The sequence below is a fragment of the Salmo salar genome, chromosome 18 (assembly GCF_965601325.2).
Source record: "Salmo salar chromosome 18, fSalSal1, whole genome shotgun sequence".
Classification (NCBI taxonomy): domain Eukaryota; kingdom Metazoa; phylum Chordata; class Actinopteri; order Salmoniformes; family Salmonidae; genus Salmo; species Salmo salar.
Window position 1 is genome coordinate 27,553,887 of NC_138308.1, and position 25,607 is coordinate 27,579,493.

The 25,607-nt window shown below is 41.2% G+C and overlaps 1 protein-coding gene across 5 annotated transcripts in view; it reads left to right on the plus strand.

Moving 5' to 3' along the window:
- slc29a1a (solute carrier family 29 member 1a) overlaps positions 1–25,607 on the plus strand; it is a 90,251-nt gene that overhangs the window by 54,554 nt on the left and 10,090 nt on the right. For 2 of the 5 annotated variants that reach the window (XM_014154839.3, XM_014154841.3), the window contains exons 2-5: positions 7,085–7,269; positions 22,671–22,742; positions 22,859–22,940; positions 24,914–25,095. In XM_014154839.3, coding sequence (XP_014010314.1) covers positions 22,714–22,742; positions 22,859–22,940; positions 24,914–25,095 — 293 coding nt within the window. In that variant the 5' untranslated portion in view covers positions 7,085–7,269; positions 22,671–22,713. Of the gene's footprint in view, positions 1–7,084; positions 7,270–20,216; positions 20,273–22,670; positions 22,743–22,858; positions 22,941–24,913; positions 25,096–25,607 lie in introns of those variants that run through there. The other 3 variants (XM_014154840.3, XM_014154838.3, XM_045700975.2) reach the window with 2 other exon arrangements.

Consider the following 25,607-nt stretch of genomic DNA (forward strand, 5'->3'; position numbering starts at 1 on the left):
CTTTGAAGCGCGCAAAGTAGTGCGGCAAAAACAAGGCAAGGGGACTGAAGGGTTGCGTGTCTGGCTAAACACCCATCTGTTTGTTAACGTTAGGTAGCTGTCCAGTTGTTGATGTTTATTGTGTACAATTCTTGTGATCGGACGACCTAGCTAGCAATGTCTGAATGTTGCATTCATGTTTTTTCTTCTTTCTGAGTAAGCACGTTCGCTCGTATGAGTTGGCTAGCTCGCGCTGTCAGTTAACAATGCCGAAACTTGTCATGTCTTTGATATAGTTGTGTCCTCGCATGACACAAATATTACTTTAAATGTTTCCCACAAGACTTGGCTATACTATAGCCTGCTATATCCAGGTCATAGAAGAATGGTTAGCCCAGCGTTTACCTCGCTGGTCTTGGTGCGTGCTGTCGTTCACATGTGTCAGTGCTATTTTTGGTCATCCTCCTTGTGGGTCACGAGAATGGCTTCTTTGTGTTAACATGAACAGCTGATGAACTGCAGATAACTGAGCTAGTTACTACCATACATTAGTGGTTACTACTAGCTAGAACATAGACAGCAACCGCGTTCACTCCTGTGTGAAATGGGGGGCATACCACGCAGTTACATTGTATTTAAACATTTACTGTTACTAGTTGCTAATGTCCATCTTCAGAGAGCTTGAGTCGCATTGTTAAATTGGTCTTTTTTTTTTGTGGCGTGAAATAGTTGGTGGCAAAAAGGGAGTGTCATTGAGAACAATGCCTTTTGGGACCAGCTAGTCTCTTTTTGACAGCAGCTTTTGTTTTCAGTTCTTTCCTTTGGTCAGATAGGAGGACATCAGCTTTCATTTGGCTACCAGGGCACTCACTGCTCATCTGCTGGTCGGTGCCTCCCACTGTTCAGAGGCAACTGCCACCAACCCTTGAAGTGTATAGTAAACTAATGTTTAATATGTTGGTAGTTAAGGTAATATACAAAGTAGGGTTGGGAAAAAACGGTATTACTGGTGGTGAAAATCTCACCCCTGCCAGAACCCCCCCCCCCCCCCACCCTTTCTAATTTCCTTAATTTTGTGGCTAGAGTCAAATACTTTGTGGCACACATCAGAGTCAAGTACTTTCTATAGAACAAACTTTACGTCAGGATAGGCAACCAAAATGAATAATTAATGTACAGTTGAAGTCGGAAGTTTACATACACTTAGGTTGGAGTCATTAAAACTCGTTTTTCAATCACTCCACAAATTTCTTGTTAACAAACTATAGTTTTGGCAAGTTGGTTAGGACATCTACTTTGCATGACACAAGTAATTTTTCCAACAATTGTTTACAGACAGATTATTTCACTTATTCACTGTATCACAATTCCAGTGGGTCAGAAGTTTACATACACTAAGTTGACTGTGCCTTTAAACAGCTTGGAAAATTCCAGAAAATTATGTCATGGCTTTAGAAGCTTCTGATAGGCTAATTGACATAATTTGAGTCTGTGTACCTGTGGATGTGTTTTAAGGCCTACTTTCAAATTCAGTGCCTCTTTGCTTGACAGCATGGGAAAATCAAAATAAATCAGCCAAGACCTCAGAAAAAAAATTGTAGACCTCCACAAGTCTGGTTCATCCTTTGGAGCAATTTCCAAACGCCTGAAGGTACCACGTTCATCTGTACAAACATTAGTACACAAGTATAAACACCATGGGACCACGCAGCTGTCATAACGCTCAGGAAGGAGACGCGTTCTGTCTCCTAGAGATGAACGTACTTTGGTGCAAGAAGTGCAAATCAATCCCAGAACAACAGCAAAGGCCCTTCTGAAGATGCTGGAGGAAAAGGGTACAAAAGTATCTATATCCACAGTAAAACGAGTACTATATCGACATAACCTGAAAGGCCGCTTAGCAAGGAAGAAGCCACTGTTCCAAAACCGCCATAAAAAAAACAGACTACGGTTTGCAACTGCACATGGGGACAAAGATCATACTTTTTGGAGACACGTCCTCTAGTCTGATGAAACAAAAATATAACTGTTTGGGCATAATGACTGTTATGTTTGGAGGAAAAAGGGGGAGGCCTGCAAGCCAAAGAACACCATCCCAACCGGTAAGCACGGGGGTGGCAGCATCATGTTGTTGGGGGTGCTTTGCTGCAGAAGGGACTGGTGCACTTCACCAAATAGATGGTATCTTGAGGAAGGAAAATTATGTGGATATATTGAAGCAACATCTCAAGACATCAGTCAGGAAGTTAAAGCTTGGTCGCAAATGGGTCTTCCAAGTGGCCAATGACCCCAAGCAAACTTCCAAAGTTGTGGCAAAATGGCTTAAGGACAACAAAGTCAAGGTATTGGAGTGGCCATCACAAAGCTCTGACCTCAATCCTATAGAAAATTTGTGGGCAGAACTGACAAAGCGTGTGCGAGCAAGGAGGCCTACAAACCTGACTCAGTTACAACAGCTCTGTCAGGAATGGGCCAAAATTCACCCAACTTATTGTGGGAAGCTTGTGGTAGGCTACCCAAAACATTTGACCCAAGTTAAACAATTTAAAGGCAATGCTACCAAATACTAATTGAGTGTATGTAAACTTCTGACCCACAGGGAAAGTGATGAAAGAAATAAAAGCTGAAATAAGTCCTCCTCGCTACTATTATTCTGACATTTCACATTCTTAAAATAAAGTGGTGATCCTAACTGACCTAAAACAGGCAGTTTTTACTAGGATTAAATGTCAGCAATTGTGAAAAACTGAGTTTAAATGTATTTTGCTAAGGTGTATGTAAGCTTCCGACTTCAACTGTATGTGTGTTATATTAAACATAGAAGAGGGAGTAAAATGTTGGCAAGTAATAAACATTTCGGAACATCTATGGCTGAATTATTATCCTTTCACACTGAATCGCCGTGTCTCCAGCTCGCATCCCTTTCCCTAATGTCAATATGCCTTGTTCATTGCTTTTTTGGTTAGTGATTATTGTCTTATTTCACTGTAGAGCCTCCAGCCCTTCTCAATATTTCTTATCTAGCCTTTTTGTTCCACCTCCCACACATGCGGTGACCTCACCTTGCTTAAATGGAGTCTCCAGAGACAAAACCTCTCCCATCGTCACTCAATGCCTAGGTTTACCTCCACTGTATTCACATCCTACATGTACATGATGCCTTGAATCTATTCTTCCGCGCCCAGAAACCTGCTCCTTTTACTCTTTATTCCGAACGCACTAGATGACCAGTTCTTATAGACTTTAGCTGTACCCTTATCCTACTCCTCCTCTGTTTTTCTGGTGATGTAGAGCTTAATCCAGGCCCTGCAGCGCCTTGCTCCACTCCCATTCCCAAGACGCTCTCATTTGTTGACTTCTGTAACCGTAAAAGCCTTGGTTTCATGCATGTTGACATTAGAAGCCGCCTCCCTAAATTTGTTTTATTCACTGCTTCAGCACACTCTGCCCAAACAATTCGAGCTTCTACTTTTAAAAATCCACCTTTCCAGAAACAAGTCTCTCACTGTTGCCGCTTGTTATAGACCACCTTCAGCTCCCAGCTGTGCCCTGGACACCATATGTGAATTGATTCTCCCCCATCTGTCTTCAGAGTTCGTATTGTTGGGTGACCTAAACTGGGATATGCTTAACACCCCGGCCGTCCTACAATCTAAGCTAGATGCCCTCAATCTCACACAAATGATCAATGAACCTACCAGGTACAACCCCAAATCTGTAAACACGGGCACCCTCATAGATATCATCCTGACCAACCTGCCCTCTAAATACACCTGCTGCCTTCAACCAGGATCTCAGCGATCATTGCCTGCGTCCATAATGGGTCTGCAGTCAAATGACCACCCCTCATCATAGTCAAACGCTCTCTAAAACACTATAGCGAGCAGGCCTTTATAATCGACCTGGCCCGGGTATGCTGGAAGGATATTGACCTTGTTCCGTCAGTAGAGGATGCATGGATATTCTTTAAGTGCTTTCCTCACCATCTTAAATAAGCATGCCCCGTTCAAAAAATTTGGAACCAGGAACAGGTATAGCCCTTGGTTCACTCCAGACCACAAAAACATCCTGTGGCGTACTGCATTTGCATCGAATAGCCCCAGCGATATGCAACTTTTCAGGGAAGTTAGGAACCAATATACACAGGCAGTTAGGAAAGCAAAGGCTAGCTTTTTCAAACAGAAATTTGTATCCTCTAGCACAAACTCCAAAAAGTTATTGGACACTAATGTCCATGGAGAATTAGAGCATCTCCTCCCAGCTGCCTATTGCACTGAGGCTAGGAAACAGTGTCACCACTGATAAATCCACGATAATTGAGGATTTCAATTAGAGGGCGACCGCTTATGATTTTTCAACGCCGATACCGATTATTGGAGGACCAAAAAAAGCCGATGCTGATTAATCTGCCAATTTTTTTAATTTTTATTTAAATTTTTTTAATTTTAATTTTAATTATTTTTTTTGTATATTTTTTTGATTTATTTGTAATAATGACAATTACAACAATACTGAATGAACACTTATTTTAATTTAATATAATACATCAATAAAATCAATTTAGCCTCAAATAAATAATGAAACATGTTCAATTTGGTTTAAATAATGCAAAAACAAAGTGTTGGAGAAGAAAGTAAAAGTGCAATATGTGCCATGTAAGAAGGCTAACGTTTAAGTTCCTTGCTCAGAACATGAGAACATATGAAAGCTGGTGGTTCCTTTTAACATGAGTCTTCAATATTCCCAGGTAAGAAGTTTTAGGTTGTAGTTATTATATGTCTATTTCTCTCTATACAATTTGTATTTCATATACCTTTGACTATTGGATGTTCTTATAGGCACTTTAGTATTGCCAGTGTAACAGTATAGCTTCGGTCCCTCTCCTCGCTCCTACCTGGGCTCGAACCAGGAACACATCGACAACAGCCACCCTCGAAGCAGCGTTACCCATGCAGAGCAAGGGGAACAACTACTCCAAGTCTCAGAGCGAGTGACGTTTGAAACGCTATTAACGCGCACCCGCTAACTAGCTAGCCATTTCACATCGGTTACACCAGCCTAATCTTGGGAGTTGATAGGCTTGAAGTCATAAACAGCGCAATGCTTGAAGCACAGCGAAGAGCTGCTGGCAAAACGCACAAAAGTTCTGTTTGAATGAATGCTTATGAGCCTGCTGCTGCCTACCACCGCTCAGTCAGACTGCTCTATCAAATCATAGACTTAATTATAACACACAGAAATACGAGCCTTAGGTCATTAATATGGTTGAATCTGGAAACTATCATCTCGAAAACAAAACGTTTTTCTTTTCGGTGAAATACGGAACCGTTCCGTATTTTATCTAACGGGTGGCATCCCTAAGTCTAAATATTCCTGTTACATTGCACAACCTTCAATGTTATGTCATAATTACGTAAAATTCTGGCAAATTAGTTCGCAACGAGCCAGGCGGCCCAAACTGTTGCATATACCCTGACTCTGCGTGCAATGAACGCAAGAGAAATGACACAATTTCACCTGGTTAATATTGCCTGCTAACCTGGATTTCTTTTAGGTAAATATGCAGGTTTAAAAATATATACTTCTGTGTATTGATTTTAAGAAAGGCATTGATGTTTATGGTTAGGTACTGTCGTGCAACGATTGTGCTTTTTCGCAAATGCGCTTTTGTTAAATCATCCCCCGTTTGGCGAAGTCGGCTGTCTTTGTTAGGAAGAAATAGTCTTCACAGTTCGCAACTAGCCAGGCGACCCAAACTGCTGCATATACCCTGACTCTGTTGCAAGAGAAGTGACACATTTTCCCTAGTTAAAAGAAATTCATGTTAGCAGGCAATATTAACTAAATATGCAGGTTTAAAAATATATACTTGTGTATTGATTTTAAGAAAGGCATTGATGTTTATGGTTGGAGCAACGTGTACATAAGCGATTATATGCACGCAGGACAGGCTAGATAAACTAGTAATATCATCAACCATGTGTAGTTAACTAGTGATTATGATTGATTGTTTTTTATAAGATAAGTTTAATACTAACTGGCAACTTACCATGGCTTCTTACTGCATTCGCGTAACAGGCAGGCTCCTCGTGGAGTGCAATGTAAAGCAGGTGGTTAGAGCGTTGGACTAGTTAACCGTAAGGTTGCAAGATTGAATCCCTGAGCTGACAAGGTAAAAATCTGTCATTCTGAACAAGGCAGTTAACCCACCGTTCCTAGGCCGTCATTCAAAATAAGAATGTGTTCTTAACTGACTTGCCTAGTTAAATAAAGGTGTAAAAATATATATATATATATATATATATATTAAAAAGTTGGCCAAATCGGCGTCCAAAAATACCGATTTCCGATTGTTATGAAAACTTGAAATCGGCCCTAATTAATCGGCCATTCCGATTAATTGGTTGACCTCTAGTGTTATTACGTGCTCCACTAAGGCAGTTATTTATCTTATAACTTGTCCTTGTGGTAAAAAATATGTGGGTAAAACAAAGCATGAATTAAAAGTACGTATCTCAGAGCATCGTAGCACCATTAGGTGCAAAAACTTGACTTACCCAGTTGCGGCCCACTTTTGGAAGCAAACCATTCGATTTCGTCTCTGCGTTATATTGGCATCGAACATGTCACCCTCCCTAGGAGAGGTGGTGACCTTGATCATTTATTGTTAAAATGAGAGGCTGCCTGGATCTTTAACTTAATGACCCTTGCACCCTTCGGTCTCAACATAGACTTTGATCTTAAGCCATTCTTGTGATTATTGTGACTTTGCTATTGTAATTGTTTGTAAGCTTGTGTAGTCTAAAATTAATCTATGATCGTATGCTATCCATGAGTTTTTTTTTGTATGCTGTTCTTTGTATGCCATTTTTATATTTGAGAATTAACCAATGATATTAGGCCACACTTGGCCATGATTACAGACACCTGTGTGTCTTTTGACACTATATAAACAAGTCATCTCGCAGTGTTTGATCATACCCTGATGAAGACAGCTTGGCTGTTGAAACGTTGGATATTACATTTTTGCATCCCTTATTTTCAAGTTTTCTACTCCGCTAGCCAGCACCTCGCCTAAATAGGTGTGCGTTTCTTTTTCTTCCAGATATTCCACTGGTCACCCCTAAAGCCAATTCCTCCTTTGGCCGCCTTTCCTTCCAGTTCTCTGCTGCCAATGACTGGATCGAACTGCAAAAATCACTGAAGCTGGAGACTCATATCTCCCTCACTAGCTTTAAGCACTGCTGTCAGAGCAGCTCACAGATCATTGCACCTGTACATAGCCCATCTGTAAGTAGCCCATCCAACAACTTCATCCACATATTGTTGTTTATTTCTTTGCTCCTTTGCACACCAGTATCTCTACTTGCACATTCATCTATCACTCCAGTGTTTTATTGCTAAATTGTAATTTACTTTGCCACTACGGCCTATTTATTGCCTTACCTCCCTAATCTTACCTCATTTGCACACACTGTAAATGGATTTTTTTTCTATTGTGTTATTGACTGTACGTTTGTTTATTCCATGTGTAACTCTGTTGTTTTTGTCGCACTGCTTTGCTTTATCTTGGCCAGGTCGCAGTTGTAAATGACAACTTGTTCTCAACTGGCCTACTTGGTTAAATAAAGGTGAAATAAAAAAAAACACTTAAAAAAATACTCGTCGAATATGATGACGAATTTTGGCGAAGAGATTTATTTATAGACTAATACAAATCAGTTGAGGATTTAGGTACGGGAGACATTGGCAGGGCTGCATGTGGCCGGGGCAGCACAGGGCGGCCCCGGGTGCGGCGAGGACGCGGGCGCTGAAGAGGGGGTTCGCCCAGGTCGCCATACAAGCAAGAACCGCCACATACACTTGAAAGAAATAGCCAAACCAAAAACTGCAGACATAATTGCTTTCTGCTAGTAACATCAGTGAAATGTAGGCTAAACTGACAACGGAGTGAAGAGCAGAAATCTCAACTAGCAAGCAAGTTGTAGAAATGAAGACCGCGAAGGGGGGGAGAATTCTGTCAGGGGGAGATTTTCGGCACAACACCGGAAGTGCACACAAGGGGTGCTATTTAAAAATATATATATATATTTTTTTTTCCTTGTACAAAATAATTTAGGCAACAGGGATCTTGCTCCAGGACGGGATTGAATGTCTCTGCTGTAACCAAGAACTTTGATCTTGACATCTAGCAAGTTAACAAACCAAATGCATAGCTGGAACCCTTAGCTGGACATAATTTTTGACACTTAGATTTCATATAATTATGCTTAACTTATAGTTAGTTATAGGCAGTGCCATAGAAATTAGGATACATTTATCAAAAGTGATCAAGCATAAAGAATGTATTTTTGTAGTGTTGTGAGCTGTTCGTGTTGAGTATCCTGGTATAAAAAAAATGGCATCATGTTTCCTATTAGTCCTAAATGCATATGAAAGGCGAGTTGAAGAGCTTCAGTACAGTAATGACGCGTGTGTGTCAGTAGTATCAGTGTTCTTTCCTGCCTGGACTATCATGTGCCTCGGAATTATCGTCACAAAGCTGAATTTAACAGCATTATTTCACGTTACACACACAGACAGTTAGGGCTTGGTGATATGGCCAAAATCTCATATCTCGATATAGGTAATTTCATATCCTGATAACGATACATATCACGATCAGAGGTCGACCGATTTTAATCGGCAGGGCCGATTTCAAGTTTTCATAACAGCCGGTAATCAGCATTTTTGGATGCCGATTGCATTCCACGAGGAAACTGCGTGGCAGGCTGACCATCTGACCACCTTGGCTGACCAGCAAGGAGCCAAGGTAAGTTGCTAACTAGCATTAAACTTATCTTATAAAAAACAATCAAGCTTCACATAATCACTAGTTAACTACACATGGTTGATGATATTACTAGGTTAACTCTCTTGTCCTGCGTTGCATATAATCAATGCGGTGCCTGTTAATTTATCATCGAATCACAGCCTACTTCGCCAAACGGGGGATTATTTAACAAAAGCGCATTTGCGAAAAAAGCACATATGTTGCGCCAATGTACCTAACCGTAAACATCAATGCCTTTCTTAAAATCAATACACAGAAGTTTATTTTTTTAATGCTGCATATTTAGTTAAAAGAAAATCATGTTAGCAGGCAATATTCACTAGGGAAATTGTGTCACTTCTCTTGCGTTCATTGCACGCAGAGTCAGGGTATATGCAACACTTTGGGCCGCCTGGCTCGTTGCGAACTAATTTGCCAGAATTTTACGTAATTATGACATAACATTGAAGGTTGGGCAATGTAACAGGAATATTTAGACTTAGGGATGCCACCCGTTAGATAAAATACAGAACGGTTCCGTATTTCACTGACAGGAAAAACGTTTTGTTTTCGAAATGATAGTTTCCGGATTTGACCATATTAATGACAAACGGCTCGTATTTCTGTGTTTAATATATTATAATTAAGTCTATGATTTGATAGAGCAGTATGACTGAGCGGTGGTAGGCGGCAGCAGACTCGTAAGCATTCATTCAAACTTAACTGCGTTTGTCAGCAGCTCTTAGCAATGCTTGCTTCACAGTGCTGTTTATGACTTAAAGCCTATCAACTCCTGAGATTAGGCTGGCAATACTAAAGTGCCTATTAGAACATCCAATAGTCAAAGGTATATGAAATACAAATGGTATAGAGATAAATAGTCAACGCGTCATAATTCCTATAATAACTACAACCTAAAACTTCTTAACTGGGAATATTGAAGAACTGTGAATATTGAACCACCAGCTTTCATATGTTCTCATGTTCTGAGCAAGGAACTTAAATGTTAGCTTTTTTACATTGCACATATTGCACTTTTACTTTTTTCTCTAACACTGTGTTTTTGTATTATTCAAACCAAATTGAGCATGTTTCATTATTTATTTGAGACTAAATAGATTTTATCTATGTATTAAGTTAAAATAAGTGTTCATTCAGTATTGTTGTAATTGTCATAATTACAAGTGTGTATGTATGTGTATATATATATGTGTATATATATATATATATATATATATATATATATATATATATATATATATATATATATATATATATGTGTGTGTGTGTGTGTATATATATATATATATATATATATATATATATATATATATATATATATATATATATATATATATATATATATATATATATATATATATATATATGTGTGTGTATAAATAAATCGGCAGATTTTTAATCAGTATCGGCTTTTTTTTGGTCCTCCAATAATCGGTATCGGCGTTGAAAAATCATAATCGTTTGGGCTCTAATCATGATATAGCACATTTTCTGTAAATTCAATGAATAAATAGTTTACATAAAATTACCATGTAAAGGTCTTTTTCTTATTACATTTTGAATTATACTCAACAAATAAAAGGTACTTACTCATATTTGATTATTTCTCCTTTTATTTAGAACCTTTGTGCAAAAAAAATCTTAAGGTAAATAGAAAACACTTCAACTATAGTTATAAACAAAATAAATACAGGCCTAAAATATATACAGTTGAAGTCAGAAGTTTACATACACTTAGGTTGGAGTCATTAAAACTCGTTTTTCAACCACTCCACAAATGTCTTGTTAACAAACTATAGTTTTGGCAAGTCGGTTAGGACATCATCTACTTTGTGCATGACACAAGTAATTTTTCCAACAATTGTTTACAGACAGATTATTTCACTTATTCACTGTATCACAATTCCAGTGGGTCAGAAGTTTACATACACTAAATTAACTGTGCCTTTGGACAGCTTGGAAAATTCCAGAAAATGATGTCATGGCTTTAGAAGCTTCTGATAGGCGAATTTACATTATTTTGGTCAATTGGAGGTGTACCTGTGGATGTATTTCAAGGCCTACCTTCAAACGCAGTGCCTCTTTGCTTGACATCATGGGAAAATCAAAAGAAATCAGCCAAGACCTCAGAAAAGAAATTGTAGACCTCCACAAGTCTGGTTCATCCTTGGGAGCAATTTCCAAATGCCTGAAGGTACCACGTTCATCTGTACAAACATTAGTACACAAGTATAACACCATGGGACCACGCAGCCGTCATAACGCTCAGGAAGGAGACGCGTTCTCTCTCCTAGAGATGAACGTACTTTGGAAAAAGTGCACCAAAATGCAAAGGACCTTGTGAAGATGCTGGAGGAAACGGGTACAAAAGTATCTATATCCACAGTAAAAACGAGTCCTATATCGACATAACCTGAAAGGCCGCTCAGCAAGGAAGAAGACACTGCTCCAAAACTGCCATTAAAAAAGCCAGACTACGGTTTGCAACTGCACATGGGGACAAAGATCGTACTTTTTGGAGAAATGTCCTGTTCACTGATGAAACAAACACAAAACTGTTTGGCCATAATGACCATCGTTACGTTTGGAGGAAAAAGGGGGAGGCTTGCAAGCCGAAGAACTCCATCCCAACCGTGAAGCATGGGGGTGGCATCATCATGTTTTGGGGGTGCTTTGCTGCATGAGGGACTGGTGCCCTGCACCAAATAGATGGCATCTCGAGGAAGGAAAATTATGTGGATATTTTGAAGCAATATCTCAAGACATTAGTCAGGAAGTTAAAGCTTGGTCGCAAATGGGTCTTCAAATGGACAATGACCGCAAGCATACTTCCAAAGTTGTGGCAAAATGGCTTAAGGACAACAAGGTCAAGGTATTGAAGTGGCCATCACAAAGCCCTGACCTCAATCCTGTAGAGAATTTGAGGGCAGAACTGAAAAAGCGTTTGCGAGCAAGGAGGCCAACAAACCTGACTCAGTTGCACCAGCTCTGTCAGGAGGAATGGGCCAAACTTCACCCAATTTATTGTGGGAAGCTTGTGGAAGGCTACCCAAAACATTTGACCCATGTTAAACAATTTAAAGGCAATGCTACCAAATAGCAGGATCGGTAGGATAGTCTGTTTTACGAGGGTATGTTTGGCAACATGAGTGAAGGAGGCTTTGTTGTGAAATAGGAAGCCGATTTCTAGATTTACTTTTTGATTGGAGATGCTTGATGTGAGTCTGGAAGGAGTGTTTACAGTCTGACCAGACACCTAGGTATTTGTAGTTGTCCACATATTCTAAGTCAGAACCGTCCAGAGTAGTGATGCTGGTCGGGCGGGAGGGTGCGGGCAATTAGTTTTACTTGCAATTAGTTTTACTTGCATTTAAGAGCAGTTGGAGGCCACGGAAGGAGAGTTGTATGTGTCCAAAGACGGGCCAGATGTATACAGAATGGTGTTGTCTGCGTAGAGGTGGATCAGAGAATCACCAGCAGCAAGAGCGACATCATTGATGTATACAGAGAAAAGAGTCGGCCCGAGAATTGAACCCTGTGGCACCCCCATAGTGACTGCCAGAGGTCTGGACAACAGGCCCCCCTTTTTGACACACTGAACTATATCTGAGAAGTAGTTGAACCAGGCGAGGCAGTCATTTGAGAAGCCAAGGCTATTGTTTCTGCCGAGAAGAATGCGGTGATTGACAGAGTCGAAAGCCTTGGCCAGGTCGATGAATACAGCTGCACAGTATTGTCTTGTATCGTTGCCGGTTATGATATCGTTTAGGACCTTGAGCGTGGCTGAGGTGCAGTTTGGGTGTAGAGTGTCTCCCCCTTTGAAGAGGGGGATGACCGCGGCAGCTTTCCAATCTTTGGGGGATCTCAGACGATACGAAACAGAGGTTGAATAGGCTAGTAATAGGAGTTGCAACAATTTCTGTGGATAATTTTAGGAAGAGGGGGTCCAGATTGTCAAGCCCAGCTGATTTGTAGGGATCCAGATTTTGCAGCTCTTTCAGAACATCTGTTGTCTGGATTTGGGTGAAGGAGAAGCGGTGGGGGGGGGGGGGGGGCTTGGACAAGTTGCTGCAGCGGGTGCTGAGATGTTGGTAGGGGTAGCCAGGTGGAGAGCATGGCCAGCCATTGAAAATGCTTATTAAAATGATCGATTATCGTAGATTTATCGGTGGTGACAGTGTTTCCTATCCTCAGTGCAGTGGGCAGCTGGGAGGAGGTGCTCTTATTCTCCATGGACTTTAGTGTCCAAAAACTTTTTTGGAATTAGTGCTACAGGATGCAAATTTCTGTTAGTCAGGAAAGCTAAGGCTAGCTTTTTCAGACTGAGTATATTGGTTCCTGATTTCCCTGAAAAGTTAGTTGCATATTGCGGGGGCTATTCGATGCTAATTCAGAACGCCACAGGATGTTTTTGTGCTGGTCAAGGGCAGTCAAGTCTGGGGTGAACCAAGGGCTATATCTGTTCTTAGTTCTACATTTTTTGAATGGGGCATGCTTATTTAAGATGGTGAGGAAAGCACTTTTAAATAGCAACCAGGCATCCTCTACTGACGTGATGAGGTCAATATCCTTCCAGGATACCCGGGCCAGGTTGATTAGAAAGGCCTGCTCGCTATAGTGTTTTAGGGAGCGTTTGACTGTGATGAGGGGTGGTCGTTTGACCACAGACCCATTACGGACGCAGGCAATAATCGCTGAGATCCTGGTTGAAGACAGCAGAGGTGTATTTAGAGGGCAGGTTGATCAGGATGATATCTATGAGGGTGCCCGTGTTTACGGATTTGGGGTTGTACCTGGTAGGTTCATTGATCATTTGTGTGAGATTGAGGGCATCTATCTTAGATTGTAGGACGGCCGGGGTGTTAAGCATGTCCCAGTTTAGGTCACCTAACAGTACGAACTCTGAAGATAGATGGGGGACAATCAATTCACATATGGTGTCCAGGGCACAGTTGGGGGCCGAGGGGGGTCTATAACAAGCGGCAACGGTGAGAGACTTGTTTCTGGAAAGGTGGATTTTTTTTAAATAGAAGCTTGAATTGTTTGGCTACAGACCTGGATAGCCTGTAGAGTTCTATCATACTATCTCTCAGTAGATTGCATGAAACCAAGGCATTTACGGTTACAGAAGTCAACAAATGAGAGTGCCTGGGGAATAGTAGTGGAGCTAGGGGTTGCAGGGCCTGGGTTAACCTCTACATCACCAGAGGAACAGAGGTGGAGTAGGGTACGGCTAAAGGCTATAAGAGCTGGTCGTCTAGTGCGTTCGGAACAAAGAGTAGGAGCAGATTTCTGGGCGCGGAAGAATAGATTCAAGGCATAATGTACAGGATGTGAATACAGTGGAGGTAAACCTAGGCATTGAGTGACGATGGGAGAGGTTTTGTCTCTGGAGACTCCATTTAAGCAAGGTGAGGTCACCGCATGTGTGGGAGGTGGAACAAAAGGGCTAGCTAAGGCATATTGAGCAGGGCTGGAGGCTCTACAGTGAAATAAGACAATCACTAACCAAAACAGCAATGGACAAGGCATATTGACATTAGGGAAAGGCATGCGTAGGCGAGTGATCATAGGGTCCAGTGAGTAGCTAGGCGAGCTGGAGACATGGCGATTCAGACAGCTAGCGGGCCCAGGCTAGCAGATGGGCACCCGTGGGACGTTGCAATGGAAGAGCATGTTCAAACCCCTTTGGACGATTACGTCGGCAGACCAGTCGTGATGGATCGGTAGGGCTCCATGTCGGCAGTAAAAGGGTCCAGGCCAACTGGCAAAATATGTATTGTAGCCCAAGAATTGGCTGAATGAACTTCTTCGGCTAGCCGGGAGATGGGCCTAGCTCGAGGCTATCTGGTGCTAGTTTCGGGACAGAGACGTTAGCCAGGACTAGCCACTCGGATAGCAGCTAGCTAGCTGCGATGATCCGGCGTAAAGGTTCAGAGCTTGCGGTAGGAATCCGGAGATGTGGTAGAGAAAAAGCAGTCCGATATGCTATGGGTTGATATTGCGCTGTGCAGACTGGCAGGAATTGACCGGGCTGAGGCTGGCTGATGTTATGTTACAGCCTTATTCTGAAATTGATTAAATCGTTTTTTTCCCTCATCAATCTACACACAATACCCCACAATGACAAAGCAAAACCAGGTTTTAGAAATGTTAGCAAATTTATTATAGATTAAAAAAAAGACATCACATTTACATAAGTGTTCAGACCCTTTACTCAGTGCTTTGTTGAAGCACCTTTGGCAGCGATTACAGCCTTGAGTCTTCTTGAGTATGACTCTACAAGCTTGGCACGCCTGTATTTGGGGAGTTTCCCCCATTTGTCTCTACAGATCCTCTCAAGCTCTCAGGTTGGATGGGGAGCGTGGCTGCACAGCTATTTTCAGCTCTCTCCAGAGATGTTCGATCGAGTTCATGTCCAAGCTCTGGCTGGGCCACTCAAGGACCTTCAGAGACTTGTCCTGTAGCCACTCCTGCGTTGTCTTGGCTGTGTGCTTAGGGTCATTGTCCTGTTGGAAGGTGAACCTTCACCCCAGTCTAAGGCCCTGAGCGCTGTAGAGCAGGTTTTCATTCAGGATCTCTCTACTTTGCTCCGTTCATCTTTCCCTCGGTCCTGACTAGTCTCCCAGTCCCTGCCGCTGAAAAACATCCCACAGCATGATGCTGCCACCACCATGCTTCACGTTAGGGATGGTGCCTGGTTTTCTCCAGACGTGACGCTTGTCATTCAGGCCAAAGAGTTCAATCTTGGTTATATCAGATCAGAGAATCTGGTTTCTGATGGTCTTAGTCGTTTAGGTGCCTTTTTACTGAGGAGTGGCTTCCGTCTGGCCACTCTACCATAAAGGCCTGAATGGTGGAGTGCTGCAGAGATGGTTGTCCTTCTGGAAGGTTCTCCCATCTCCACAGAGGAACTCTGGAGCTCTGTCAAAGTGACCATCGGGTTCTTTCATCTCCCTGACCAAGGCCCTCCCCCGATTGCTCAGTTTGGCCGGGCGGCCAGCTCTAGGAAGAGTCTTGGTGGCGCCATAATTTTAAGAATGATGGAGGCCACTGTGTTCTTGGGGCCCTTCAATGCTGCAGAAATGTTTTGGTACCCTTACCCAGATCTGTGCCTCGATACAATCCTGTCTCAGACCTCTACAGACAATTACTTCAACCTCATGGCTTAGTTTTTGCTCTGACATGCACTGTCCGATCAGTTGAATTTACCACAGGTGGACTCCAATTATGTTGTAGAAACATCTCAAGGATGATCAATGGAAACAGGATGACCTGAACTAAATTTCGAGTCTCATAGCAAAGGGTCTGAATACTTATGTAAATAAGGTATTGATGTTTTATTTTTTATTTTTTGCGAACATTTCTAAAAACCTATTTTCTCTTTGTCATTATGGAGTATTGTGTGTAGATTGAGGATATTTATTTCATCGATTTTAGAATAAGGCTGTAACGTAACAAAATTTGGAAAAAGTTAAGGGGTCTGAATACTTTCCGAATGCATTGTACACACCAACTTTTATGTATTCCCTCTTTCTAACTCTTTCTCATAAGATTCCTAAGATTTTCTTTGTTCTCTCAGCCAATGGCCAAAGACTTGGGGTCATCTCCACGCCTTGTCTGTCAAAGCCTCTAACACAAACAACTGTGTTACCTAGGCCTGCTGTGCTGAGCTAATGCTATTTTAGCCATGTGGAACTGATGGACTGAATATGTATTTGGCCCAGGCTTTAATTTCCAAGTACCCCATACAAAGTAGGAGAGAAACTAGCAATGGGGAGCTTACAGAGAACTCTGCATTAATAGGATTTTTTTGTTCACACCAAAATCCTAGGAGTCCTAGCCAACTGTCATCATAAATGGGCTCTATGGTGGGATGTGTGATGCTGCTGTGTAGACCGGTAGACTGGATGTGTGTTGGCTGCCTGAGCAACCCACAGACGCACCACAGTATCATACATACCGTCCTCCTATTACAGGCCCAACAGTGTCTGTTATAAACCAACCCCAGCCCACAGGCTATTCGTGGAGCCCACAGCATTGTTTTTGACATGATAATCCACCCGTGTCTGATTCAAGAACCAGATCCCTGGAAATGGTGGAGGAAATAGCTTTTGGATGATGAATCTGAGAGGGAGCCCTTGGTCGTTAAACATGATTGTAAAGGGTTGAAGTACGTGTGTGTTTGTGTGTGTGTTGGTCAGCAGGTAGTGCGCTCTCCTGTCCTCAAGGTTGGGCAATGGGGTGAAGGCAAGTGGAGCTCTGATATGTCCACCAGATTTAGCTCCTGCTAACTGCTTGCAAACTGCCCACATTAAACCAGAGGGATGAATTACAACATGTAAAAAAAACATTGTGATATTGTTGATAAATCTATTTAGACAACCCGATAACAAGTTGCAAGTCTGTTTTTATCCAATGCATGGGGGGACTGCTTACTATTCTTTGTGACCAGTTATTTATCTGCTGCTACTTCGCTCTCCTAGTAATATTCTGTAACGATTAGCTAATTTTGAATGGGACAACTTCTCTTGCGAGCACTATTGATTTCTCCCTTAATCTCTATTGAAGTTATCCAACAGTCGAACAGTGATCAGGACTAGTGCTATATAAACTCCTGGGAAATGGTGAAGCGAGCGGTTCTTTTCACCTTGTCATGTGACCCATACACTGTCTGGGAATGAAGGTCTACCCGTCACAGAGCTATTCCAAAACAATACCCTCATGTCCACCTCAATTTGGATTTGGTGGTGTGATCAAGATCATATAGGCCCCATTCTATGCTGACGCAAAGGGTGACCGCCACACTATTCCAAAGTACTTTCTTACTACTGTTTGGTCTCTTGGGAATGAGGCTAAAGTGACGGCTTTAGATTTATTGGGTGACTTCAAAGGGCAAACAACTTGTGATCTCAACATTTTGTTAGTAGGTATTTTCCTTAGGGCCGGAAGTAGGCTTAGTTGTGATTGGCTTATGAGAGTTTTACAACTTGATGTAAGAGTATTATGTTGCAGCCAAATTCCACTGCAATAGTGGTACTTAGAGTCAGTTTTTATTTTGAGTGGCACCGATGAAGTGTCATTGGCTCAGGAAAATGTGGGATTTTGTGTTGTGGCTTTGAGTTGGTCAGACAGGGGGACAGACTTCGGTCCAGAGGGGCACGCTAGCCAGCTGGCACTGTTTGATGACACGTTCAACGGAGTGAGGCAGAATGAACCGGAGCTTGGTACCTCCAATTGGATTCCTTCTTCAGCCATGTGACACAGTCTCAGTAATTCCATTGGCTGTGATAACGTTGTTCTTATTAGTTTGTGCTGGATTTCAACGATTAGCCTGTCACAGGGGCCAAGAGATTGAAATCCTATCCGCATGTAGACCTTTCACTATGGACCGACCTGTCCTCAAAGGCCATTCAATTCCAGAGACAAAGGGGACAATATTTATGTAAGAGTCCAATGCAACAATTGCAGAACTGTAACTTTATCCTCTATTTTTAGTTACCATTGCCTTTAAAAATGTAATGGCATAGTAGCTACAGCTATAAATACTATGGGGGAACTTAATAATGACTGCTTTTAATGCGTTGCTGGGCTCCTAATCAGAGCTTCAGATAACCTAACCCAATCAAAGTCGCCATGCCTTCCGCTACTAACTTGTTCCTTGCGTGTCAGATTATTCAGTCAGTCCTTCCTCTGATCAAGTTTTCCAATGAAACACACTATTGAGAAATAATTAGCTCGTCAAATCCAGTTTGTAGGGTTGGGCGGTATAGGCGAATATATTGATAAGTCACCTTGTCCTAAAGAGATTTACACGGTTATAAAAAGGTCACGCCAGGGTAAGCCTACACGAAACACAGCCCTTATTTTAAGTTTTTCCTAAATCCCCTATGGGAAAAATGAAGGGTGAAAAAAGGATTGGAACCATTTCCCTGTTTGACCTCTAGCTTTATGGGTGTTATGACTCATACTGTGGTACTCTATGGAGACGCCCTTTCTATTAATTCTTATTTCTATGCTGGTTTCCTCTGGACAAACAAAAAACGGTTGTTTAGTAACCGGATACCAACTGTTCTGTGGAGAGAGAGAAAAAGTGATAGAGTTCCAATATTAGGATAATAGTTGTGATTGGAGGATAGCTGTGAGACTTATCGAATCAGGATCAACTCCTCTGTTTTCCTAGAGCTCATTAATGATAGAATATTCATTGAAGATGGCAGAAAGGCCAGTCTCTTTTTGACAATGACTAATGGAATGTTACTGTAGCTAAAGAGACTAGTACTCAGGCTAGTGTGTGTGTGTGTGTGTGTGTGTGTGTACTACCGTTCAAAAGTTTGTGGTCACTTAGAAATGTCCTTGTTTTTGAAAGAAAATAAACTTTTTTTTTGTCCATTTACAATAACATTAAATTGATCAGAAGTACAGTGTAGACATTAATGTTGTAAATGACTACTGTAGCTGGAAATGGCTTTTTAACAAAAACAAATTTAATGGAATATCTACATAGGCGTACAGAGGCCCATTATCAGCAACCATCACTCCTGTGTTCCAATGGCACATTGTGTTAGCTAATCCAAGTTTATCATTTTAAAAGGCTAGTGATGGTTGCTGATAATGGGCCTATGTAGATATTCCATAAAAAAATCTGCCGTTTCCAGCAACAATAGTAATTTGCAACATTAACAATGACTACACTGTATTTCTGATCAATTTGATGTTATTTTAATGGACAAAAAAGTAGCTTTTCTTTCAAAAACAATGACATTTCTAAGTGACCACAAACTTTTGAACGGGTGTGTGTGTGTATATATATATATATATATATATATATATATATATATATATATATATAACAAATCCATACTTGGAGTGAAGTATTGATATATCGTCCAGAAATTATATTGCGATATGTAACTATATCGATTCAGCGTGGAACAATGAGCTGCATTCCATGTTCCTAACCCATAGCACTGTGCATTCACATGACCATGATGATGACTCCACTATCTAAATTGGACACGCACATTTCCATCTAAAAAGGCTTAGTCTATTCCTTTATGGCATCCACAACACATCATGCCTATGCTTATGAGACACATTGGGAGATAAACCTGTTGTTTGGGCTGCTGGGATGCTTGGAGTTCTGCACAGACATCTGTGTGTACAGTGAACTCTGGCTATTTGTTTTAGAGGGTCTCAGAAAGCCTGCTGTGTTTCAGAAAGGCGTCACAGAAGTATCTGTCTGTGTGTAGATGTCTTCCATCAGAGTGGTAGAGTAGTTGCTATGGGATGTGTGGTGCCAGTGAGAATATTGTGATAGGAAGGACTAATGCATGTTCTTTTTAGACCACCTCTTAACCAAGGCTTCCTCCCATGTATAAAATGAAATGATGTTCAGCTGCCAGTCTATCCTTTCAGTAAATCAACTATTGGATTTAGGCTACTCCTGCGCTACTCTAAGTAAGTGTAATAAAAAAAAAATCTGAAGAAAATAGTGCTGATATAATAGACTCTGTCTGGCTTGGATGATACATTTTGACTTGTTTGCATATTTGGCTAGAATGTTTTGATTTGTTGAGATGACACATTATCGTACTTAATAAGGTTTTGAAGGTTGTCTTGTGGCTTTATTTGTCACTATGGAATGCTGAAACTGGATAGGCTAGACTTTGGTTTAGTTTAATGGTAGGAGTTATAACTGCTCGTATTCCTATTGTTACTTTTTTCAATTTAACAAACTATATTTTCCTGGTAAACAAGACCTTGGTTTGTATCTTTCGGTTACAAATGTAGTAGGTAGGAATTGTTGTTTGTCTGAAATGTAAAGTTGGTTACATGCTCATCTGTATATTTGGTCAGAATAAGAAAGTAGCCTAATTAGGGCTGTGACATTACCAGTATCGCAATATGTTTTCCCACGGCAAAAAAATGTAAACACGAAGCGGCCCAAACTCGTCGGGCCTTTCAAAACCTGCTGTATGTAAAATATTGTGAGATATATACAGTACCAGTCAAACGTTTGGACACAGCTACTCATTCAAGGATTTTTCTTTATTTTTACTATTTTCTACATTGTAGAATAATAGTGAGGACATCAAAACTATGAAATAACACATATGGAATCATGTAGTAACCAAATAAATGTTAAACAAATCAAAATATATTTTAGATTCTTCAAAGTGGCCACCCTTTGCCCTGATGACAGCTTTGCACGCTCTTGGTATTCTTTCAACCATCTTCACCTGGAATGCTTTTCAAACAGTCTTGAAGGAGTTCCCACATATGCTGAGCACTTGTTGGTTCCTTTTCTTTCACTCTGCGGTCCAATTCATTCCAAACCATCTCAATTGGGTTGGTTCGGGTGATTGTGGAGACCAGGTCATCTGATGCAGCACTCCATCACTCTCCTTCTTGGTCAAATAGCCCTTACACAGCCTGGAGGTGTGTTGGGTCATTGTCCTGTTGAAAAATAAATGATAGTCCCACTAACCGCAAACCAGATGGGATGGCGTATCGCTGCAGAATGCTGAGATCATCCGTTCACCTACTCTGCGTCTCATAAAGACACGGCGGTTGGAACCAAAAATCGCATATTTCCACCAGTCTAATGTCCATTGCTAGTTTTTTTTGGCCCAAGCAAGTCTCTTCTTCTTGTTGCTGTCCTTTAGTAGTGGTTTCTTTGCAGCAATTCGACCATGAAGGCCTGATTCCCGCAGTCTCCTCTGAACAGTTGATGTGTCTTTTTTATTTATTTTTATTTAACCTTTATTTAACTAGGCAAGTCAGTTAAGAACAAATGTATGTGTGTGTGTATGTGATAAAACGCACATCACGACAAGAGAGACAACACTACATAAAGAGAGACCTAAGACGACAACATAGCAAGGCAACACACAACAGCACAGCATGGTAGCAATACATGGTAGCAGCACAAAACATGGTATAAACATTATTGGTCACAGACAACAGCACCTAGGGCAAGAAGATAGAGCCAACAATACATCACGCAAAGCAGCCACAACTGTTACTTAAACTATGTGAAGCATTCATTTGGGCTGCAATTTATGAGGCTGGTAACTATAATGAACTTATCCTCTGCAGCATAGGTAACTCTCTCTTCCTTTCCTGTGGCGGTCCTCATGAGAGCCAGTTTTATCATAGCGCTTGATTGATTTTACGACTGCACTTGAAGAAACATTAAAAGTTCTCAAAATGTTCTGGATTGACTGACCTTCATGCCTTAAAGTAATGATGGACTGTCGTTTCTCTTTGCTTATTTGAGCTGTTCTTGCCATAATATGGACTTAGCCCTATTTGGTAAAAGACCATCTTCTGTATACTACCCCTTCCTTGTCACAACACAACTGATTGGCTGAAATGCATTAAGAAGGAAAGAAATTCCAGAAAAGAACTTAACAAGGCACACCTGTTAATTGAAATGCATGCCAGGTAACTACCTCATGAAGCTGGTTGAGAGGATGCCAAGAGTGTGCAAAGCTGCCATCAAGACAAGGGTGGCTACTTTGAAGAATCTCAAATATAAAATATATTTTGATTTAACACTTTTTTGGGTTACTACATAATTCCATATGTGTTATTTCATAGTTGTGATGTCTTCACTATTATTGTACAACCCTACCTTAGACAGGAAATTGTTTTGTTACTGGCAGGATGGTGAACTTGTGGCCTGAATTTCAGTTGGAGATGTGATGTACAATGTTGGATAATATCACAATGTGGCGTTTTGTTAATCTTTTTGGGATAATTGGCAAAAAACTGCATGTCGAATTCATTCTCCTGAACATTGTTACTTTATGAAGACTAGGCTGATTTTATTTATGAAAATGTCTGTTTTCAGAACCGTGACACATTTTGACTTAAGAGCTGGTTCCTGCAGTACAATGACGGTCATCAACGCTCCACAGGACAAGTGAGTGCAGTGACTTTGCATTTTCTGCTTCTGCCTGCAATCATTTAATGCTATATGGATACAATTGGTAATGGCTACATATAAACATTTCTGGTGTGTGAATGTGTATTTGTCAGGTATAATGCGGTATGGATAATTTTCTTTGTCCTTGGCTTGGGAACCCTCCTGCCATGGAACTTCTTCATGACTGCAACCATGGTAACTGTTCTGCATTCTTCACAACTGCTTGATTATAATAACCATGAGAAATCAGACTTACACGGAACCCAAACCGGCGTGCGACATCGTGCATACATTTATTTTGTCCCCCTACACCAAATGCGATCACGACACGCAGGTTAAACTATCAAAACAAACTCTGAACCAATGACATTAATTTAGGGACGGGTCAAAAAGCATTAAACATTTATGGCAATTTAGCTAGTTATGTTGCACTTGCTAGCTAATTTGTCCTATTTAGCTAGCTTGGATATAAACATAAACATTAGGTTGTTATTTTACCTGAAATGCACAAGGTCCTCTACTCCGACAATTAATCCACACATAAAACGGCCAACCGAATCGTTTCTAGTCATCTCTCCTCCTTCCAGGCTTTTTCATCTTTGAACTTATATGGTGATTGACATCTACACTTTCATAGTATTACCACGACAACCGGCAACACAATTCATCTTTCAATCACCCACGTGGGTATAACCAATGAGGAGATGGCACGTGGGTACCTGCTTCTATAAACCAATGAGGAGATGGGAGAGGCAGGACTTGCAGCGCGATCTGCGTCAGAAACAGGAATGACTTCTATTTTAGCCCTTGGCAATGCAGACGCGCGCGAGCAGTGTGGGTGCAATAATTGAATAACATCGATTCATAAATGTATTTTGCAACTGTTAGGTTCGTTCCTTAAACCTTGTCAATCATTGGTTCATTGGTGAAATTAGCATTATGACAATATCTTTAATTAAATCATTCAAAAACCTTTATTAATGCAATTGCAGATAGAAGTTGACAAACAGGAACATGGCATGCATGTTTATGAGTAAGTTCTGCATCATACAAAAGGTCTCAAGTAGTTTTATTAAACCGAAGTCCCGCCTTAGTGATGTCACTGACTACATCATTACCTTTTTACTCCTGAGACCAAAACCCTGCATCCATGGCGATACAAACATAGAGTTTCAGTGTTTATCTAAAAGCTAGGCAATAAATGTCCCCTCCCCAAAGTTGATTTATTGTGGAATGTCTGAGTAGTCTCTTATCTCCCACACTCCCCTGCAGAGTTCTGTCTTAGTCACACATTGAGTGAGTGAATGAGAAAACAACTGTGGAACAATTCTAAAACTATATAATGAATATATGTATTGTTCATCTGTAGTCTAGGACCCTATAAATGTAAGGAGGGAGAGGTCTTATAACCCCTCCCCTTCTATTAATATAACATAAGCACAATCAATTATTTTAATACATCAAACATTTGTACAGACCCAAATCATGACCGCTAGGTGAATCCTGACACAACGCACGCGACTTGAGTGGTGTGGTCAGCCTATAAGAGCTGAAGTAGTAGAAAAATAATATGGTTACACACTCCTTTCCTGTCTCTAAGTGGTAGTACAACTGGTCTTAAAAAATGTGACTCCTCTAATAAAATGGTCATTTTAATGCTTATGGAGCTGCCTCGAGGGAGGATGTTTCATTGAGACCACTTTTGTAAACAGTTAGAAGCCGCCTGGTTCATCAAACTTTTGGCCAGGTGTGTTGCCATGCCAATATCCCCGCCCTCGGCAGCAGGCTAGCATTATGAAAACATTAGAGATGTAACGATTCACCGATACACACCCAAATACGCACCCCAAACTGAAACACATGCAGCATGCATCGGTCAGAAAATCAACTCAAATGTTACGAATCGCCAAATCCCGAATTATTTTACTTTCTTTCTACCTTCTGAGACACTCTCTCCATAGTATTTCACTGAATCGTTTCACACTAAATCGTATCGTTCCTGTATTGCATCGGAGCCCATATATTATCAAGTTTCGTATCTAGATACATATCGAATTGTCTTGAAAGGGAAAGATGCACATCCTTAGAAATCATTGACTCTCGTAAGCTTTGGTCATGAACCCCAAGTCTCTCGCTCTTTCTCCTCCACCCCGCTGCTTCCCTTTTAGTACTTCACCAGCCGACTGAAGGACCCGGCCGTCGAAGGCTTAGTGAATCTGACGGCCAACGCCACGGTAGTTGAGGCAGACACGAGGAACGTCCTGGAGTCCAAGTTCAACAATGTGATGACCCTGTGTGCCATGGTGCCCCTGCTCATCTTCACCTGCCTTAACTCCTTCATCCACCAGAGGTATAGTTAGAACTAATGGTAACTTTTCTACTGCAGGGATTGGTATTATGGTTGCTCTATTCCCTGGGGCAATTGAACTGAGCAGTTGCACAAGTTGAGCCTGCTCTGAGGTTGCATCATTACTCCCAATTGTTCAATCAAATGTATTTATAAAGCCCTTTTTACATCAGCAGATGTCACAAAGTGCTATACAGAAACCCAGCCTAAACCCCCAAACAGAAAGGAATACAGATGTAGAAGCACGGTGGCTAGGAAAAACTTCCTATAAAGACCGGAACCTAGGAAGAAACCTAGAGAGGAACCAGGATCTGAGGGGTGGCCAGTCCTCCTCTGGCTGTGCCGGGTGGAGATTATAAGAGTACATGGCCATTTAAAGCCAGATTGTTCTTCAAGATGGTTTATGTGGAAGATGGACAGTTTATGGCAGGCCGGCAAGTTGAGCCTGCTCTGAGAATGTATTTTACTGATAACAATCAAAATAAAAAGAATTCCAGTAGTGATCTTCCTGGTTC